General features: G+C 36.8%; 1 protein-coding gene across 2 annotated transcripts in view; it reads right to left on the bottom strand.

The window, feature by feature from the left end:
- enpp1 (ectonucleotide pyrophosphatase/phosphodiesterase 1) overlaps positions 1-12,672 on the bottom strand; it is a 53,197-nt gene extending 40,525 nt beyond the window's left edge. The window contains exons 1-3 of one of the 2 annotated variants that reach the window (XM_060882646.1): positions 12,189-12,672; positions 7,883-7,955; positions 499-559 (exon numbers count right to left, since the gene is read on the bottom strand). In XM_060882646.1, coding sequence (XP_060738629.1) covers positions 499-559; positions 7,883-7,955; positions 12,189-12,320 — 266 coding nt within the window. In that variant the 5' untranslated portion in view covers positions 12,321-12,672. The remainder of the gene's footprint in view (positions 1-498; positions 560-7,882; positions 7,956-12,188) is intronic. The other variant, XM_060882644.1, reaches the window with a different exon arrangement.
- Positions 12,673-18,357: the final 5,685 nt, after the last annotated feature.

Here is an 18,357-nt window from a genome sequence, read left to right on the forward strand (position 1 = left end):
GAACCAGCACCCGGTTCTTTTTGGTGGAAAAGGGGTATGAGATGGGCCAAGAGACATGCCTCTCCAGGAGATCTATCGAGTATCTGTCAAGATTCTACAAGGTAACCATGACCTCTCCTATTGGTGATAGGATGGGAATCATCGCTTTAATCTTCACAGTTGACCACAAGTGGTTCCTCATCACCTTGTGGTTAGGGGGCATCTGGGTTTTAAACACCATTTCTGGCACAGAGAATGCAAGTTATGAATGGAACACGGACACACTATGACTTTGTTGAAGGTGTATTCAAACCATCGCATGAATAGATTCTTTTAATAGATTCTTTTAATAGATTTAATTTAATTCTAGGTACAAAATAGATTTGTACCTAGAATTAAATGACCTTAAATAGCCGTTAGGCATATACCTGTAAAAGTATATATCAGGACATAGTGTCAAATTTCGTAAAATGTACACAAATGAGCACAGAAATTTTAATTACTAACTGTATATCATACCTTTCAGGGCACTGGGGTGTCTTTATATCCTCACATTTGTCTTCTAGCCATGCCTTTTCTCCTGCACAAAATAGTCAAAACCATAAGGTAAAAAACATGATCTGTTAGAGGTTTTTATAAGAAGTGCATTAAGAGCAAAAGGTTTGACCTTGTATAGAAATATGAGAAACATGTTTAATGTTCAAAATGTACAAACCACACCACATACAATCAAAACTTATTAAAGTTGAATACTTATTAAAGGATAATAAATGATTTGATGTGGCACAATGGCAAAGAAGCATGTCTACACGTCTACCCTCATTTAAAAACATCCATGTTCTAAGAGGCTGAAAGGAAATAGCTCTAATCCTACATGAACCTCCAGTAACCCGTCAACTTACCCTGGTTATTAAATAGCCAGGATCGGGCTGACCACTGTATGTACTTTGCTCTACACTTTGGGTCCTCAACATTTACTGATGACTTTGCAGTATGTACAATATAAACAGAAGCCTGTCCACATTCCCCTGACATCAACATTACAGCGTCTCAGACTGTAAAAGCCCAAAGAAGTACTGTATACAGTTATGCTTGGCTTGTTTGACAAGCTAACAATTTTACAAGATTCCTTAGGCGCCTCCTTCATAAAGCCAGACAATTTACACAGTGAATCACAAATGGCTAAATATTTGACATACAGGACGTCATAAAAACGTTCTCCTACAATAAACAAGCCATCTTAGACTTATGTACATGAGTAATGATCTATAAGAGCAAAGCTTGCTGGCTAACCTCTCTTTACCACAGCGAAATTTGGATCATGTCCATTGTTGACCTGGTGAGTTAAAATGCCGAATCAGTGGGAAAACTATTTTTATCATCCAAACATGCTCATATTCAAATTTACATTCAAATATCTGGGATGGTTGTAAATATCTATGTATAAACACCTTGTCTAAGGGTAATAGGTGAGTAAGTTTCTATAAAAAGCAGGTAAATATAATGAGCAGAATCAACATGACTTATTTACTTCAGACACTTAAGAGTCCAACGGGAGACGGGATTTTCTCACAGGAAACCACATCCACTACATGGCCTAATCTCTTTGGCCTTCTCGCATATTTTCTGTCACTAAAGTAAACTTTGTTAAATCTACCCTAAAAATCTTAATCTTTATAATTAACATTTTTGCTGGTTCCAGGTTTTTTATTTATTTTCATCTTGTTTCCATAAATGGAAGTGGACCACTGGAAACTTAGCTTTATTCGGGTCTTGATTACATTTCCATTCATCTTTATTTATACACTTGGACAATACATTGTACTTTATTTAGTACAATACTGCATTTCTTTAGATCTGACTCTTTTATAGTCCAGGATAAATAAATGGTGCTGATATTGTGATGAAAGCATTTTCCATGTCTGAAAACTCAACACTCTTGAAAGACATCAGAAAGACAAAAATGTACATAAAATGAAAAAAAAAAAATGACAAAATGAGACCTAGATGTCAGACATGGGAACATTTCCACCTTGATTGCTCCAGTAAATTCACATTCATAAATCTTACTCCAGAAATATCTGCAGTGCTTTGACACCATTGTTCCAAACATCCTCAGCTTTTGGCAAACAATGACTACTGAAACATTACTAAATCTAAATTTCCATGTTTGACAAAGAGGACTAATGTAAATATTCTCATAACATTTGTGTTACTTTTACTCGGCTGTTTGATCCAGCAGGGTGACATTCTGGCAGATGAGCAGACCTGGATGCAGCTTTAATGAACATGATGTCAGTGGGTGCAGGGACGCTTCATGGATAAAATACAGACCCATATGCAGGGATAACAGAAAAAGGGGGTTTATTAGAGAAAATAACAAAAGGCTGGAAACACTAGGAACGCTGAAACACAAACCAGAAACAACAACAAACCAAAGACTAGGAACAAACGACAAGGACTGAGCAAACAACAGCCACGAGACAACAATATTAAATAGAATAGGAAATCATAGAAATAAAGGGAACAGGTGTGTAGAGGTGGGAACGGATTAAAGATCAGGCAGGGTTAACACACCTAACACAAAACAAATACAAAATCACATGGTACAAGACACAAAATACTGCCAGAATGCCCCCCTAGTATCCAGGGAGGAAAACAGTCCCAGCCATTCCTGACAGATGATGGCTAATGATCCATTCGTTTTAATGAAACCTGACCTTACTTACATTCCTGCTTTCTGGAAAGTACCTGAGGACCAGGGAAGGCATGCTGAGACATTCACACATGGCACTCACACATCCATAAAATGCACCTTCAGATCAAAACTGATATGTTTCAGTCATTTATTCAGAGTCTGTAAATCATGCAACAGTGAATCTTTGTGATAAACATAAACACTGTAAATCAACCTTCAAAAGAAAACCTCTATTCTAAAGACAAATAACTAAAACCCAGTTCAGAATAAAGGGAAGCTCTATCTGAATATCTGAATACATGAGCACCCAGATGCTTATGTATAGTGTTGCTTTAAGTCCAGCAGAGAGACTGTTTGCCCTACACTCCACCCTGAGAGCAAAGCCAAGTTCACTTCCTTAACTCTCCTGGTCATGATCTCCAGGGCCTGTATTCAAGAAAATTCTTAGTGCAAACAGTTACTTCTAGTGACAGACTTCTAGGAAAATTCTTAGAAATGGCGTTTCAGCTTAAAAATAAAGTGTTAAAGTGTAAGGAGTAACAAGGAGAACTTTTAAGAGGCTTAAGAGTTTCTTTAGCAAAGGAGAAAATGGCTGAAAGGTGAAGAGGGAAAAGAACTGTACTGAATACAATATTTAATAATGATAGTGAGTTAATAAAATGCTACAGATTAGATCGTGTAGGGATTATTTTTTGACCAACCATAGTAGAGTTAACATCTTAGACACAGCGCTAAATTAAGAACTCTCAGAAGATCCTTAGAATCTTTATGAATACGGGCTTTGATGTGACCAATTTCAAATCTTCAATTGCTCAGGGCAAATACTTAAACATTGCTAGTCTGTATGATGAGTGTATGAGTTCATAGAACTGAAATAGATCTAGTCAAATGAATGACCTCAGGGTGAATAAAGACACAAACAGGCTCTCTGTTGCAGCGCCATTAGATTCGTGTGCAGGTTCCTAGACTGTAAACAACAGACTGAAATAATTTTAATGGAAAAGTCTTTAATGAGTGATTCTTCTAAGAAATCTTCTTAGATTCATTTACAATCTTACAAAAATTCAGCTTTTTAGTCTATATAAGCTTCCACTTAACCCCATCACAGTAGAACATGGCATCTATCATTTGTATTATTTTGCCAATTGTCTTAGGATATTCTTTCTTGTTAGAAATAACTCCACCTCCACCACAGTGTGACCTGGTCACCAAACGGAACGCATGTTTGGTGCAAAAATATCACATAAGCAAAAGTGCAGGGCACAGCATGGTGTTGGTAGCATCATGCTTTAGAGCTGCTTTTCTTCCAACCAGAACTGGATGAGCTCCTCCAGTCTATCACATTGTACACTGCTGTCCTCCTTGTGCTCAGGTTCTTCTCCCTTTGAAAGCTAACATTGTCACTCCTATCCTTAAAGCCCCACATTAGACAAATCATGATCTAGGTCATTATAGACCTCTTTTCAATTTCCTCATCATGAGTCTCATGGCTTTAATCATACCTCCTTGACAGACTTCAGTTTATTTCCATCTGCAATTCCACATCCCACACAGTTCCAATGTCTCAGTTCTCTGTAATGGGATCTCTGTTATGTATCTACATCATTCCCTTTGGCTCCGTTATTCATTACTACAGTCTAAGATTTCACTTTTATGCTGATTCACAAACCTAACGCTCTACTTAATCCACAGACAATCCCTAAAAACTGTTCCCACACCTATAATTTAATCTCTTCTTCACGGCTGTTCCTGTGGAAATATGAAGACATCCTGTTCCTGTCAGTTTCATACATTTTATTTTATATATTAATGTTAAAATGAGCTTGAGTTTGTCACACCTTCTATACAAATTATGTTCTATACATATTAGATTTAGATTTAAGATCTACCTATTTAAAACTTATTATGGCATAAAACATAACCGTATTTAATCCATTAGTGATTTGATTATAAAGCACTTTGTCTAACCTACAGTGCTCCGAGATACATCTTTGACCTGCTCACTGCTGGCAGCAGATCTCAGGGTGTTGGCTGCTGGAATTTAAGTCATTAAGTCCCAAAATTTCAACTTAACCACATATGTAGGAGTATTTTTCCATCAGTGCCAGACTCTGACATGCAACTTTCTCTCTCATTATTTTTTCTTCTGTCCTGATGTCTTATAGCATGCTGATTTATCTAATCTGTTCTTTACCACTTTGTGATATTATTGTGTTTGATTTTATAAAAATGTTTTTTTTTGGCTTTTTTTTGACAGACAATCTCACCTGTGTAATTATTACTGTTTAATAATTAACCAGTATTACACTAACCCTGAAATACACAAAAGTATGTGTAGTTCCCCTGACCATCACATGGTTGTATACTGTATGCTGTAGTGTTACAGTTTCTCTTCAGTGGAACTACAAACTTTCTTCCAGCATGACAATGTCCATGTGAATAAAGTAGCTCCCTGAAGACATGGCATAGAGGTGAAGGTTGGAGAGAAGAACTTTAGTGTCCTGCACAGAGCCCTGACTCTGACTGAACCCCACTGAACACCTTGGGGATGAACTGGAACTGGAGTCTCCTCAACATCCCACCATCAGAGTCTGATCTCAATAATGCTCTTGTAGCTGAATGAATCCACACAGTCATGAACCAAGTGAAGGGTGTTATGGTCAGGGTTATTCATACAATTTGGGATTAAAATATACATTTCCTTACATTTAAACCAATTTTTTTTGTTAAAAATTTAACCTCTTGAATCTGCTTCAAATACTCAAGAACACAAGAATGGGAATCAATCATGAGGTCATGAACTCTGGGTTATGCAACAGAAAAACCACTTGTTCTGAAATAATAATAATTATTATAATGTCAAAATCAATCACAAAAGCCTTCAAGTAATTTTTTTTGTATTTCTTTTACATATTTCTTGTGTAATGTTCACATGGCCACATGATCACTGGTCTGCTGCTGATCAAAAACCCCACCAGAGAATTTACTAAAATTCAGTTTAAAGTATATTCAGTCATGTTTGGGTCAATATCTTTGTTAGTATTTTCCCCTCATGAATGATGACAGATTTAAGGAACTCTTCTTTAATCGTTTGAGATTACTGGGTCGATCTCCCCTGTGTGAGCCGAGTCTGAATACAAAGAACCATCAATAGTGAACAGAAAACAGACATGGCTCTCATCAGGGTGTCTTTCTGGGAAGAGGGCGAGAAGAAATATCTGTGATTCAGTTTTTTCTGCAACACGAATCCTCCTGCTATCTGTTCTCGTAGTTTATGATGAAGTGATGAATTCTACAGATCTTGAAATCTGTAGATCTGCTACTGAAGACATCAGCATTGTATTTACTCAGCCTGCACAACCTCATGCTCTACACACAGTTTACTGTGTATATTTCAAATTTACCTGCGTTTTCCTCTTAAGATCACCAAACATTTGCACACACTTAATACACTCATGGACAAAATTGTTGGTACCCTTCAGTCAATGAAAGAAACTCACAATGGTCTCAGAGGGGGGAAAAAAAAAAACAAAAAAAACAAAAAACAAAAAAAAAAAACAAAAAAAACCCTTTAATCTGACAAAAGTAATAATACATAAAAATTCTATGAATGTTAACCAATGAAAGTCAGACATTGCTTTTCAACCATGCTTCAACGCAATTATTTAAAAAAAAAAAAAAAAAAACTGTCAATGAGACTTCTACACCTCTTAGAAGGTATTTTGGTCCACTCCTCATAAGCAAACTGCTCCAGTTGTTTCCGGTTTGAAGGGTGTCTTCCAGACGGCATGTTTCAGCTACTTCCAAAGATGCTCAATAGGATTGAGGTCAGGGCTCATACTGTAAGAAGGCCACTTTAGAATAGTCCAATGTTTTCCTCTTAGCCATTCTTGGGTGTTTTTTGCTGTGTTTTGGGTCATTGTCCAGTTGCAAAACCCATGACCTGCAACTGAGACCAAGCTTTCTGACACTGACCAGCACATTTATCTCTAGAATCCCTTGATAGTCTTCAGATTTCATTGCACCCTGCACAGATTCAAGACACCCTGTGCCAGATGCAGCAAAGCAGCCCCAGGACATAACAGAGCCTCCTCCATGTTTCACAGTAGGGACAGTGTTCTTTTCTTGATATGCTTCATTTTTCCATCTGTGAACATAGAGCTGATGTGCCTTGGCAAAAAGTTCCATTTTTGTCTCATCTGTCCATAGGAGAAGCTTTGTGGCTTGTCAACATGTAGTTCGGCATATTCCAGTTTTGCATTTTTATGATTTGTTTTCAACAATGGTGTCCTCCTTGGTCATCTCCCATGTAGTCCACTTTGGCTCAAACAAGGACGGATGGTGCGATCTGACACTGATGTTCCTTGAGCTTGAAGTTCACCTTGGATCTCTTTAGAAGTCTCTCTGGGCGCTTTTGTTACCATTCGGATTATCCGTCTCTTTGATTTGTCATCAATTTTCCTCCTGCGGCCACGTCCAGGGAGGTTGGCTACAGTCCCATTGATCTTAAATTTCTGAATAATATGTGCAATTGTAGTCACAGGAACATCTAGCTGCTTGGAGATGGTCTTATAGCCGTTACATTGATCATGCTTGTCTATAATTTTCTTTCTAATCTCCTGAGACAACTCTTTCCTTCGCTTCCTCTGGTCCGTGTTGAGTGTGGTACATACCATGTCACCAGACAACAGAGTGACTACCTGGAGCCCTATATATAGGCCCACTGACTGATTACAAGATTGTAGACATCTGTGATGCTAATTAGTGGACACACCTTGAATTAACATGTCCCTTTGGTCACATTATTTTCAGTCTTTTCTAGGGGTACCATCATTTTTGCCTAGGCCTGTTCCATGAGTTTATTTTTTTAAATAATTGCGTTGAAGCATGGTTGAAAAGCAATGTCTGACTTTCACTGGTTAACATTCATAGAATTTTTATTTATTTTGTCTTTTGTCAGATTAAAGTTTTTTCTGTGACCAGTGTGAGTTTTTCTTTCATTGACCGAAGGGTACCAACAATTTTGTCCATGTGTGTATAACAACTGTAACGGTAGAGTTCTGGTATCTCTGATACAGCTGGCCACAGCTTCATCACAGATCCACAGTTTAAAATACCTGACTGTAAAATGCTGTTTTTCAGACTAAATCTATTGAAAAATGACATTTTCATATTAAGTGTGAAAGAGGAAATAAAGATCTTTACCTTTTACACCAGAGTGCTGTTTCCAGGCAAATATAACGACTAGGATTAGAGCCAGTAATGTGATCAGAATAACCTGAGGGACAAGTAAAAGCATAATTAACATCATCAAAATAAATGAAAATATAACATTAATGCATGTAAATAAAAGCTTTGTGTGTGTGTTTAAGTTTAGATTTTTTTTTCCTGTATATTTTGTTGTCTTTTAGGTTAGTTGTGAGTCTTACAGTTGTATAAAACATGTCACACACGTGAAACGGTTAATGGTGTTTTCATAATTTTTTATTTCTATTACCCGATTTCTGCAACCTTCTGTCTCCTTTGTGCTGTGAATTTTATTACCGTACGAATTTCAAAATATTTTATATGTGTGATTTACACACATATAGACCCGTGGAGTGAAAGCTAATGAAAATATTAACGTTCGTTTGAATTCCTTCCAGTGAGTGTCAGTGATTTTGTTATATTTACTTATCTATAAATAAATAAATAAATAATAAAAAAAAAAAATAAATATATATATATTATATATATATATATATATATATATATATATATATATATATATATATATATATATATATATATAAAGTAAAAGTACATTTATATTTAAGAAGTAGTTCTAAAAAGTTCACAGATAAATAATTTTTATTGTATATTGTATCTAATAGTATTTCCTGTAACATCTTACACTGTCTGTTGCTTGTGAGTCAGTTAAAATAAACACAGAGTTTATTCAGATATTTTAATTAAATGAATTACTCTGAAGGGGGCACGGTGGCTTAGTGGTTTGCACGTTCGCCTCCACCTTGTGTGTGTGGAGTTTGCATGTTCTCCCCGTGCCTTGGGGGTTTCCTCTGGGTACTCTGATTTCCTCCCCTGGTCCAAAGACATGCATGGTAGGTTGATTGGCATCTCTGGAAAATTGTCCCGATTGTGTGAGTGAATGAGAGTGTGTGTGTGTGTGTGCCCTGCGATGGGTTGGCACTCTGTCCAGGGTGTATCCTGCCTTGATGCCCGAAGACGCCTGAGGCACAGGCTCCCCGTGACCCGAGGTAGTTCGGATAAGCGGTATAAAATGAATGAATGAATGAATTACTCTGAAATCCATCGCCGCTTTTAATATTAGAGAATTAGATGAGGATAATAGGATTAAATGTGGACCTGCACTTTACCTCATACACAAATTCTGAATAATATTGAGTTTCTCACATAAACAGATCATCAGGCTGCAGCTAAAGTTCATTTGAATAAACTGCAGGCCTGAGAATAATGACGAGGTTCATACAGTGCAAGAAAAAGCATAAACCTCCACAATGTTCAGGAGGAATTTCAGAACGATCTTATGCACAAAACTGCTTCAGCACAAACATATACTTATGATGTCTGGCACAAACATATACTGATGGTGATCTTCAGCTGGCGCACAGCCCTGACACTCTATTAAAGGATATCTTGTGTCGCAACTAGAATTTTATCAGTCCCCAAAATATTTTCCCAGTAGAATTGTGGTAAGTCAGGAGGGCCTTTGGTAAACTTCAGGCCCACAGAAGTGTTTTTGTATTTATCTCTAATTGAAAACTTGTGTTTGTAATATTTTCCGTATGGTCAACTCATGAAACTAGCGGCATTATCCACTTCCACAGATTTCTTCACAGATTTCATCAGCTCTTTTTTAACCCTAAACAGTCGCTTCAAGAAATTTCCATTTATACACAGTCTACCAGTGGACAGATGTGTATAAATTCTTTGAATAAACTGACACATGGTTCACATTATTAGATGCTTCTTGTGAATAACAAACTCAAAATGTTTAGTGCTTTTTTAGATCAGAGAACTTCTAAACCACAGCTCTAATTTCATTTCACTTTGTATCAGCTGGAATGTTATTGAATCTGCTGCAATATATCTTAAAAAAAGCCCACAAAGATTTCAGTAAACAATTGAAGGGAAAGCTAAATATTTTCTCATTAGTTTAAACTCCATCTGAAGTGCAACTCATCTGTTCTTTAGGTTTCTCATAAACCTCCATCAAAACCCTAACAAATCTGATGTATCTTTATCCACTTCCTGTTTTCAGAAGGTTCCACCTTGACACTGTGCAGCACAATAAATGGGCCTGAAAACAGCTTTCCACTTCAAGGCTTCTTTTCTGAACGTGAATTTCTGTTAATACACTCTTTTACAATTGTTGTGAAATTGTGCAATAAACTAATGTTACTTTGTAAATAAGCACTGGAAAAAAAATTCCTTGCGTGTACACGGTCTTTGTTTCTTGTTTCTTTCTGTCACCACTTTATCAGCTTTCACACTTTAAAAAAAAACATTATGAGAATAAAAATAGCTCCAGAAATAGATATGAAGTTATGAGATATGTTACAGAGCAGAAAGAGTCGTATGGGAGATGCTACAATTCAGCACAAATATGTTGCAATTCAACCTCCAACTGGAGCTGAAACCTTTGTAATGCTCATCATTATCTCAGCTGAACTGAATTCTGGGTGTTTTTTATTAGCGTTCTGGAGACCTTTGAGGAACTCCTCACTTTTCAAATGCAGTGACTATTATTATTATTATTATTATTATTATTATTATTTGTTTTCTGACACATTCTGTTGTAAGCAGAAGTTCAGAAACTGAGATTAATCAGGTGATCAAGCAATCAATCTGAGTTTCGTAGGGCTGTGATTAATACAATACTCCAAAGGTATTGGAACATCATAACCTATTCTTTTTCTCCTACTTCACAGTAAATACATTTAGGTATGACATGTAAAAAAACCACAAAAACCTGGAGATTTTTTCTCTCTTCACTCTCCTCAACATCGTTTTAAGCTCAAACCCAAAAGTCTTTAGTGTGTAGCACAAACAAAAGAATAGACCTTGCTTTACACACAATATATATATTCTTTTGTTTGTGCTATACACTAAAGACTTTTGGGCACTAAAGGTTTGAGCTTAAAACGATGTTGATATATATATATATATATATATATATATATGAAATGTAAGAGTGTTAGTTGTTGAACCAGCCTTGTTATTTTAGTTTGTTTTATTTTCTCTGTATAACCTTTAGGACCTAATGAGTCGATTCTATGTTTTTATGTTTCCTGATTTAGAACCGCACTACCCACCATCCTGCAGAGCTGTTTGGACAGTATTTTTCTTTTTTGTGTGTGTATGTGTCTGTGTGTATGTGTCTATGTGTATGTGTATGTGTATGTGTACGTGTATGTGTGTGTGTGTGTGTGTGTGTGTGTGTGTGTGTCAGTCACACCCTGAGGTTTTCTGACAGACACAAATAAACTAGATTGCACGACACTGTAAGCGATGTGTCATTATATCCAGTTACTCCGCTAAATCATTACTCTCAGAACTGTTTTTTCACTGCAGCATTTTGCAGGAAGACCGTGTTTGTATTCTACTGTTATGGTAGTAAGGCATCTGCCTGACTCATTCACACAAGCTTCATTCACATTTTCATCTTTTACACTAGAAAACAAGCTGTTAAAATATTTCTCATTGGTTTTGTTCATTAAAGAATTAAAAAGCCACGATAAAAGAGACACATTTCCGACATCATAATGTACTGATGACACCAGACACATCACTGTAGTGCTCAAGAATTACAAATCTCAGTGTTTCTTATAGCTGAAATACACAGATGTCCCTGTAAAACTTTCCAGGGTGTGTTTGCGTTTCACCATATTCTTTTTAAAAGCATTTAAAATTAGACTCCCATAACTCGTGTGTAAATAGAATAAACCCAAAGCTCCACTCAAACAATTCACTGGCAGGACATCAACACGTTACTCTGTACAGTGGATAAAGCCACAGCACAGCCCTCAAAACACCTTGTGCACAAAAAAAACCTGTTTCTACGACAGTGGATTCCCTGTGCTTTCACTGGAAATACGAAGATGTTTTTAATGTATAAATAACTATAAATACAGACATTTTACTGCATGCTTCAGAGAGAAACAAACTTTTGCATCATAACAAGCAAACAAATAAAAACATCCAATGAATTAATGCATTTTTCTTTTGGATAAGAGAAACTTCAGCAAACATCTGGAAAGCACATGCTCTCTCTCTCTCTCTCTCTCTCTCTCTCTCTCTCTCTCTTTCCCTCTCTATCTTTCTCTCTCTTTCTTTAAAAACAGCAGTTTTAAAAACACACATGAACTCAAGATTAAAACTATTGAAGGTTTAATATACTAAAGAATGTGTGTGTTGGGGTGTATATATGTGTATATGTGTGTGTATATATGTGTATATGTGTATGTGTTTTCCCTGTGAACAAACTTACCCCGGTGACTAATTTCCTTTTATCTGCCCTACACATGGACCGGTGTGTTTGTCCCGGTGCCTGTCCCTGCTCTGTCCCCAGCAATGTGTCCCCCTGCCTCGGTGTCCTCTCTTCTCTCTCCGCTATTTCCATTCTCAGTCACTTCCCCTCAGACTAACACACTTCACTAGTCAGATGTGCCAGCGTGTGAGTGTGTTGTCTCAGAGACGTCCTGCTCGTCACTGAGCGACTCGAACCCTCCGCATGTGGAACTCTGCGTTGTTATAAGCTTGTTTTCGTTTGACGTCACAGTTGGAATTACAGATGTTTAATTTGTGCTAAATGTTTATTAGTAAACTGGATGTAATCGTTCGGTCTGAATTGCGGCGGAAATGACCTGAAAGTGCAGGTTGAGAGCGAATTCAATGAAAATCATCCAGTATTCAAAAACCGAAACTCAATAAAAAACACACCTCATGCATCTGTAGCGTTTACTAAGAGCGCCACCATGTTGAAGTGACGTCACTCAGAAGTTTCCGAGCTGGAATTACGAGCGCAGACTTACATTATCTCTTTTTTTTTTTACAACTGAGCAATTGAGAGTTAAGGCCTTGCTCAGGGACCCAACAGTGGCAGCTTGGGGGACCTGAGATTGAACTCACAACCTTCTGATTGGTGGCCCAACACCTTAACCACTAGGCTACCTCATGCCCCCAAGACTGTGGCTGATGCATAGTACAAATCTTATGTTTAGATTTTTTTTTTCTTTTTTTTTTTTTGCACCTTATGAACAAGTCTATTAAAAAAGTCTCACGTGGAGAACACGGTGTGTTTCTAGTCTTTAAGGATTTACTAAACTATTGATGACTGGGTCATGACCGATGGCAAAGTTAGTTTGGAATGTGGCTCTCCAGGTCTAACTGAATAAATTTCACTTTTAGGTTGTTAATCGCAGGGTGGAGGCTGTGGAGGTGCACCTACTGTAGATACATGATGTAAAAGTTCAGAGCTCACACCAGTTCCAGGCTCATGCACTCTAGATCCTGAAAAAAGGTTTTGAAACCTTGCTTATTGAAGTGCATAGTATAAATATTTTTGGAGAACATAAATCAAAATACTGAAACCCTGCATCTTGTAATCAAACAAAACAGTGACCTCATAAAGTAATTGAATTAAGCTTAAACAAAAACAACATTAATATCTAAAGAGTAAATGGGGGAACTGTTGATTGCATGAGTTGGATTAACTAGTAAATGATGCTGAACTTGGCCAAAGGAAAAGCAGTCTAAGGCTTTGGGATGTGGAAAAACACGAAAGACACAAAGTCGAAAAGAAAAGGCTGTAATAAAGTACGACACAGTGCAGAAGGAAATCCTTTCAAACAGATGGAAAATAGTAAATAGGAAAAATAAGAGGAAAATATTATAACACACGCACACACACAGAAACACACACACACACACACACACACACACACACACACACACACACTTTCAGAAAAAAATGTAATGAAGTTCTTTAAATTTATCTATTATTCATAAGCAGACATTACAGTCATGAATCATCATATACAGCAAATGTTACAAATTTTTCATGTAGAGTAAAAGAATATTCTAGAATATTATATGGCAAAAGAATTCTATCTTTTTCTATAACTGGATTTAAAATCACATTTTGTTGGAATTGCAGCTTTAGAACAGAAATTCCATTTACTCACTTCTTCCAAATTCTGTAAAATGTTTAGTTTCTGTACTAGTCTCTGAACTCATGACTTTAAAGGGGATGAAATGATCATTATTGTAGGAAAAACAGACAAACCTCCACAGGTCCTTTAGACAAAGGTTTTTGGAAATCACAGGAATGTTTCAGGATGTCAACTGCATCCAGAGCTTTAAAATCATAAGAGATTTAACAGACAATTGCAAGGTTTTGGAAAAAAGGACATTTGTAGATTGGATTTGTAGAGTATTTGGGTGTGAAAAAGAAAACAAAAATTCTTTATCCACTTTTATTTTTTTAAAACTACATTCATAGTTTAACTACATCCAACAGAGATATAAAAAAAGTATAAATGACCATAAAACCTTAAATCTACCCTATTTGTATTTCTTTTCCTTTAATATTCTGTGTTTCTTTCAGTATTTCATTTGACTGATATTTTAAATGTGCTCTAGTCCACAGCATCCAGCCGTATCTTCCCACTGTATCATGATTTCAAAATAGAAATCCCTTAATCTGTAGAGTGAAATGGAACAATTTTTTTTCAAAACTTCTAAGATCTTGCATCTGTTTTTAGATGTGTACTTAATCCATTACAGTAAATAAACATCTCAGTTCTTCAGTTCCATCTGGCGCAGATCAAATTCACACTCCAGACACCAGCAAGAGCACAGAAGCAGACTGCAGTGTACAACATCTGTATAAATCTTTAATGGACTACATTTAACTGTAAGGTTTAACACATCATTCTTTTTTCTCATTCTGTATCTTCTCATTCTGTATGCAGCTCTCCATTTCTCTCTGTCCTCTTTGGCAGTTCACTCACCTCTAATGAAGAAAACTTCACCTAGAAACATTTTTTTGGTGTTTTTCTGTACAAGGCAGCTGCTAGGAGCCAAGGGGAGCCCACAACCTTCAATGCTCCAAATATCATTATCTGGTCTCTGGTTAGATTATTAACTAACGTCTCTTGCCTTGACCAGACTGCTGTTTCTACATGTTAGGAATGTGGCGTGAGTGTAGTATGAGCTGGAAACCAGTGAAGCAGTGGACCATGAGCCTTCAGAGCCTTCAGGTCCTTCAGTTAGTCTTTTTCTTCCACCCCATGGCTCCGTGATGTATGTAGCACCTCCTGTATCCATTCCTAACACAGGGGAAGAATACAGGTGGAAATAACTGATAACTACATTTGTGGTGTATTATTAATATTAAGTCCAAACCTGAGGCAAAATATAATAAATCACATTTGACTTTACCTCAGTAAAATGTCTTGGAACACTAAAGTAAACAGAGACTTGTGTAAACATATTCCCTTTATTTCAATAGAAATATTGAAACATGACTAACATTTTGCTTCTTTATTCTAATTTTCTGAATAAAAACTTAGTTCACTCCCTGAATCTTGCATGTTCTTTGTCTATATGTCTATCTCTAGTTTTTGGATTATTTGCACATGAATGTTGATGTCCAAAGCTTTGAACGTGACCGAAACGCTGGTTTGACTGTGTGAAACCACATGTGTGAAACCACATGTGATAAAGACTATTCAGAGAGAATGAATAGAGATATAACAGGAAATATTTTATTATTCAAAGTGAATAGAGAGTCTCTGATTATTATATTTCCTCCCTCTGGTCTTCTCTCCTTTTCTTCTTTTGAAGAATTTTTTTGTGAATTGTTTTTGATTGATTTATATTTTGTGTCTTTGTGTACTATGGGACAGATGGACTTTTCTTTTTCTTTCTTTCTTTCTTTCTTTCTTTCTTTCTTTCTTTCTTTCTTTCTTTCTTTCTTTCTTTCTTTCTTTCTTTCCATATTTGTGAATATCCGTGTTTAGTATTTCAGTCTCAAATTAGATTGTGCTAATAGTGTAGTAGATCATGTTAAACTGTTGTTATATCAGATTCCATTCCCAAGTGTGTCAACTTTAAAGCTCTTTTCCTGTGTGGAAACTTCCGGAGGCTGTGGAGTTGTGGAGTCTTGAACTTGACTATTTTCAACAAAATACCACATGACCCCCTTCTCCAAATGCATATACAAAATATTAAAATAATTAATATATTTATCATAATAAGACAATAGAGAAATTGGACACTCAATAGTCACATCAATTCAGTTACAGAGGTTTAGTATTTAGTTTAATTTCCTTAAGGTTTTCTCCCATCCTCCCTGTAATTCCTACATAATTGATTCTGTAATTTTAATTCCACTGTACGGTGTGATGGACTGAAATAATCTTTGTGCTAATGTACAGATTTTTGAGTGGCGTGTTTATCACACTATAGGCATTTCCCTGCCATGCCACTAGAGGGAAGCTCACATGCATTGTGATGGAAATTTTTACTAAGAAGCTGTTTGCGAAGTTCTGAGTTTCTGTGTGCAGGACTAGAAGTTGGTTTTGACTAGAAATTGTTATTGCTAGAGATTGTTTCTATAAATTTAGAGGGTCAGAATGAGCTGAAGACGCGTTGGCTCATAAACAACTCTAGGAGATGATCAGGCGTTGTCCATCTAGCCAATGGTAGATGATGGTTTTCCTTTCTTCAGATTCTGTGTTTGAATCATTATAAAAACTCAGTGTAACACATTATCAGGGCCCTTCCTCTCTCATGTTACTTGAGGAGTGTTGGGTCCTGCTGCTCAGCAGCAGTACAAATAAATCATGAACCTTTTCACTCTTGCCCGTGCCTACCAGTGTGACACTTTATACTTTACATATCTCAAAACTCAAACCTTCCACAACAGTGTTTATTTAGATATATATTCTTGGTCTGTTGTTTTACTCATGTCCTGTATTTGTGTTTATAGTGTCTGTCTTGTGTTTGTCATGATTAATCTAACATATAAGTTTTCAGAGTTTCCATCTTAGTTGAGCGTATTCAAGGTTGTCTGTTGACTTTAGTGCTTTTAGTTTGTGTCTTTGTTGAAAATGTCTGCATTTGTGTCCTGAATCATTACAGTCTAAAAGGTTCCATACATAAAACCTCAGCCTCATAAGGTGACATGTGGTATTGTATATATTGCCATCACTCACTATTCTCACATCAATTAGTTGTCTCTCCATGCCCCTAAAAACTCACACTTACATGAGTTGTTTACATCTTTTTATTGGAAACTTTTTTCAATTATGTTAATTAAACAAGCATAACAGAGTTGTGCTTAATAGAGTAAGACAGTAATACAGGTGAACACAGATGTGCAGGTCAGGATGTTCACAGTCATGCAGTTCCCCTGCTAAACTAACTCAGGTGTACATAGCATCCAGATAGTCTTATTATTTCTCTTGGTGCTGTAATGCAGCTCTAAATAAAATGTAGACACTGGTCTGTCCTTGTGCAGCTGCTGGAATTCTTCACAAAGGCATGATATTCTTCACACCTGCTCCTGAATGTGCTTGGATTTACACTTCACACCACACACTGTCTGGAGCAGAGGTGCTCTCGGACCTGACGGCACCATCTGTGACTAGCTCCAGGATCTGCTGCCTCTTCAACTGCAGTCTTGTAGCAGGTGAGACGCTACATCGCAGCTGAACTGAGGCACTGGTAAAAAACACATCCTGGTCTCCAGGAAGTGAGAATAAGCAGATGCTGTTGTGTAACAGAATATATCTAAAACTTTTGTTTGTTTGCTCACTGACCCTTCGCTTCCATCACACACACACACACACACACACACACACACACACGCACGCAATCCCACAACTAGTGTGAAGAAGTATTGCGTGTGTTTGTGTGTGTGAGAGAGAGACCCTCATTAAATATATATAAAAATGTTGATGTTTGTAAATATTATAAGTGCCCCAGGTTTGTTCAGTTTAACAGCCATGTAACAGACCTGGTTATGAGGAGGTTTTCTTCTGGAGTTGAGATGTGACGATAAACAGAAGCTGCTATAACATGATATTGGATCATTCAACTCAACTTACTCAAACTTTTGAAAATTTACATAATACAAGATATACTGCACACACACACACACACACACACACACACACACACACACACACACACACACACACACACACACACACACACACACATAGCATAAATCTTTCTAGAATAAATCTTCATGGTCAGTAACAACACCAGAGTGCCACAGTGTGGCACCTGGTCCAATCTACACAAATGAATAAAGAAACTCATCAGATATACTTAACATTTGAGTGGAGTGAGTATTATGTATGCAGTTATTATACAGAAATAAAATGTGATTTGTAGTTTTATGTGTGAGAAATATTTACTCAGTGATGTGTATTTCTTCAGATTTCCACATGGTGTCGTGAATTCCCACTGTCTCTGAAATAGGTCTTTCTTTCTAGGGTTTAGTGTGTGTGTGTGTGTGTGTGTGTGTGTGTGTGTGTGTGTGTGTGTGTGTGTGTGTGTGTGTGTGTGCGTGCGCACGTACAGTAATAATGCCACTCTTGAAATGTGTTTTCCTTCAGTGTTCAAAAAGAGACATCAGTGTACAT

The sequence above is a fragment of the Tachysurus vachellii genome, chromosome 12 (genome assembly GCF_030014155.1).
Source record: "Tachysurus vachellii isolate PV-2020 chromosome 12, HZAU_Pvac_v1, whole genome shotgun sequence".
Lineage (NCBI taxonomy): Eukaryota > Metazoa > Chordata > Actinopteri > Siluriformes > Bagridae > Tachysurus > Tachysurus vachellii.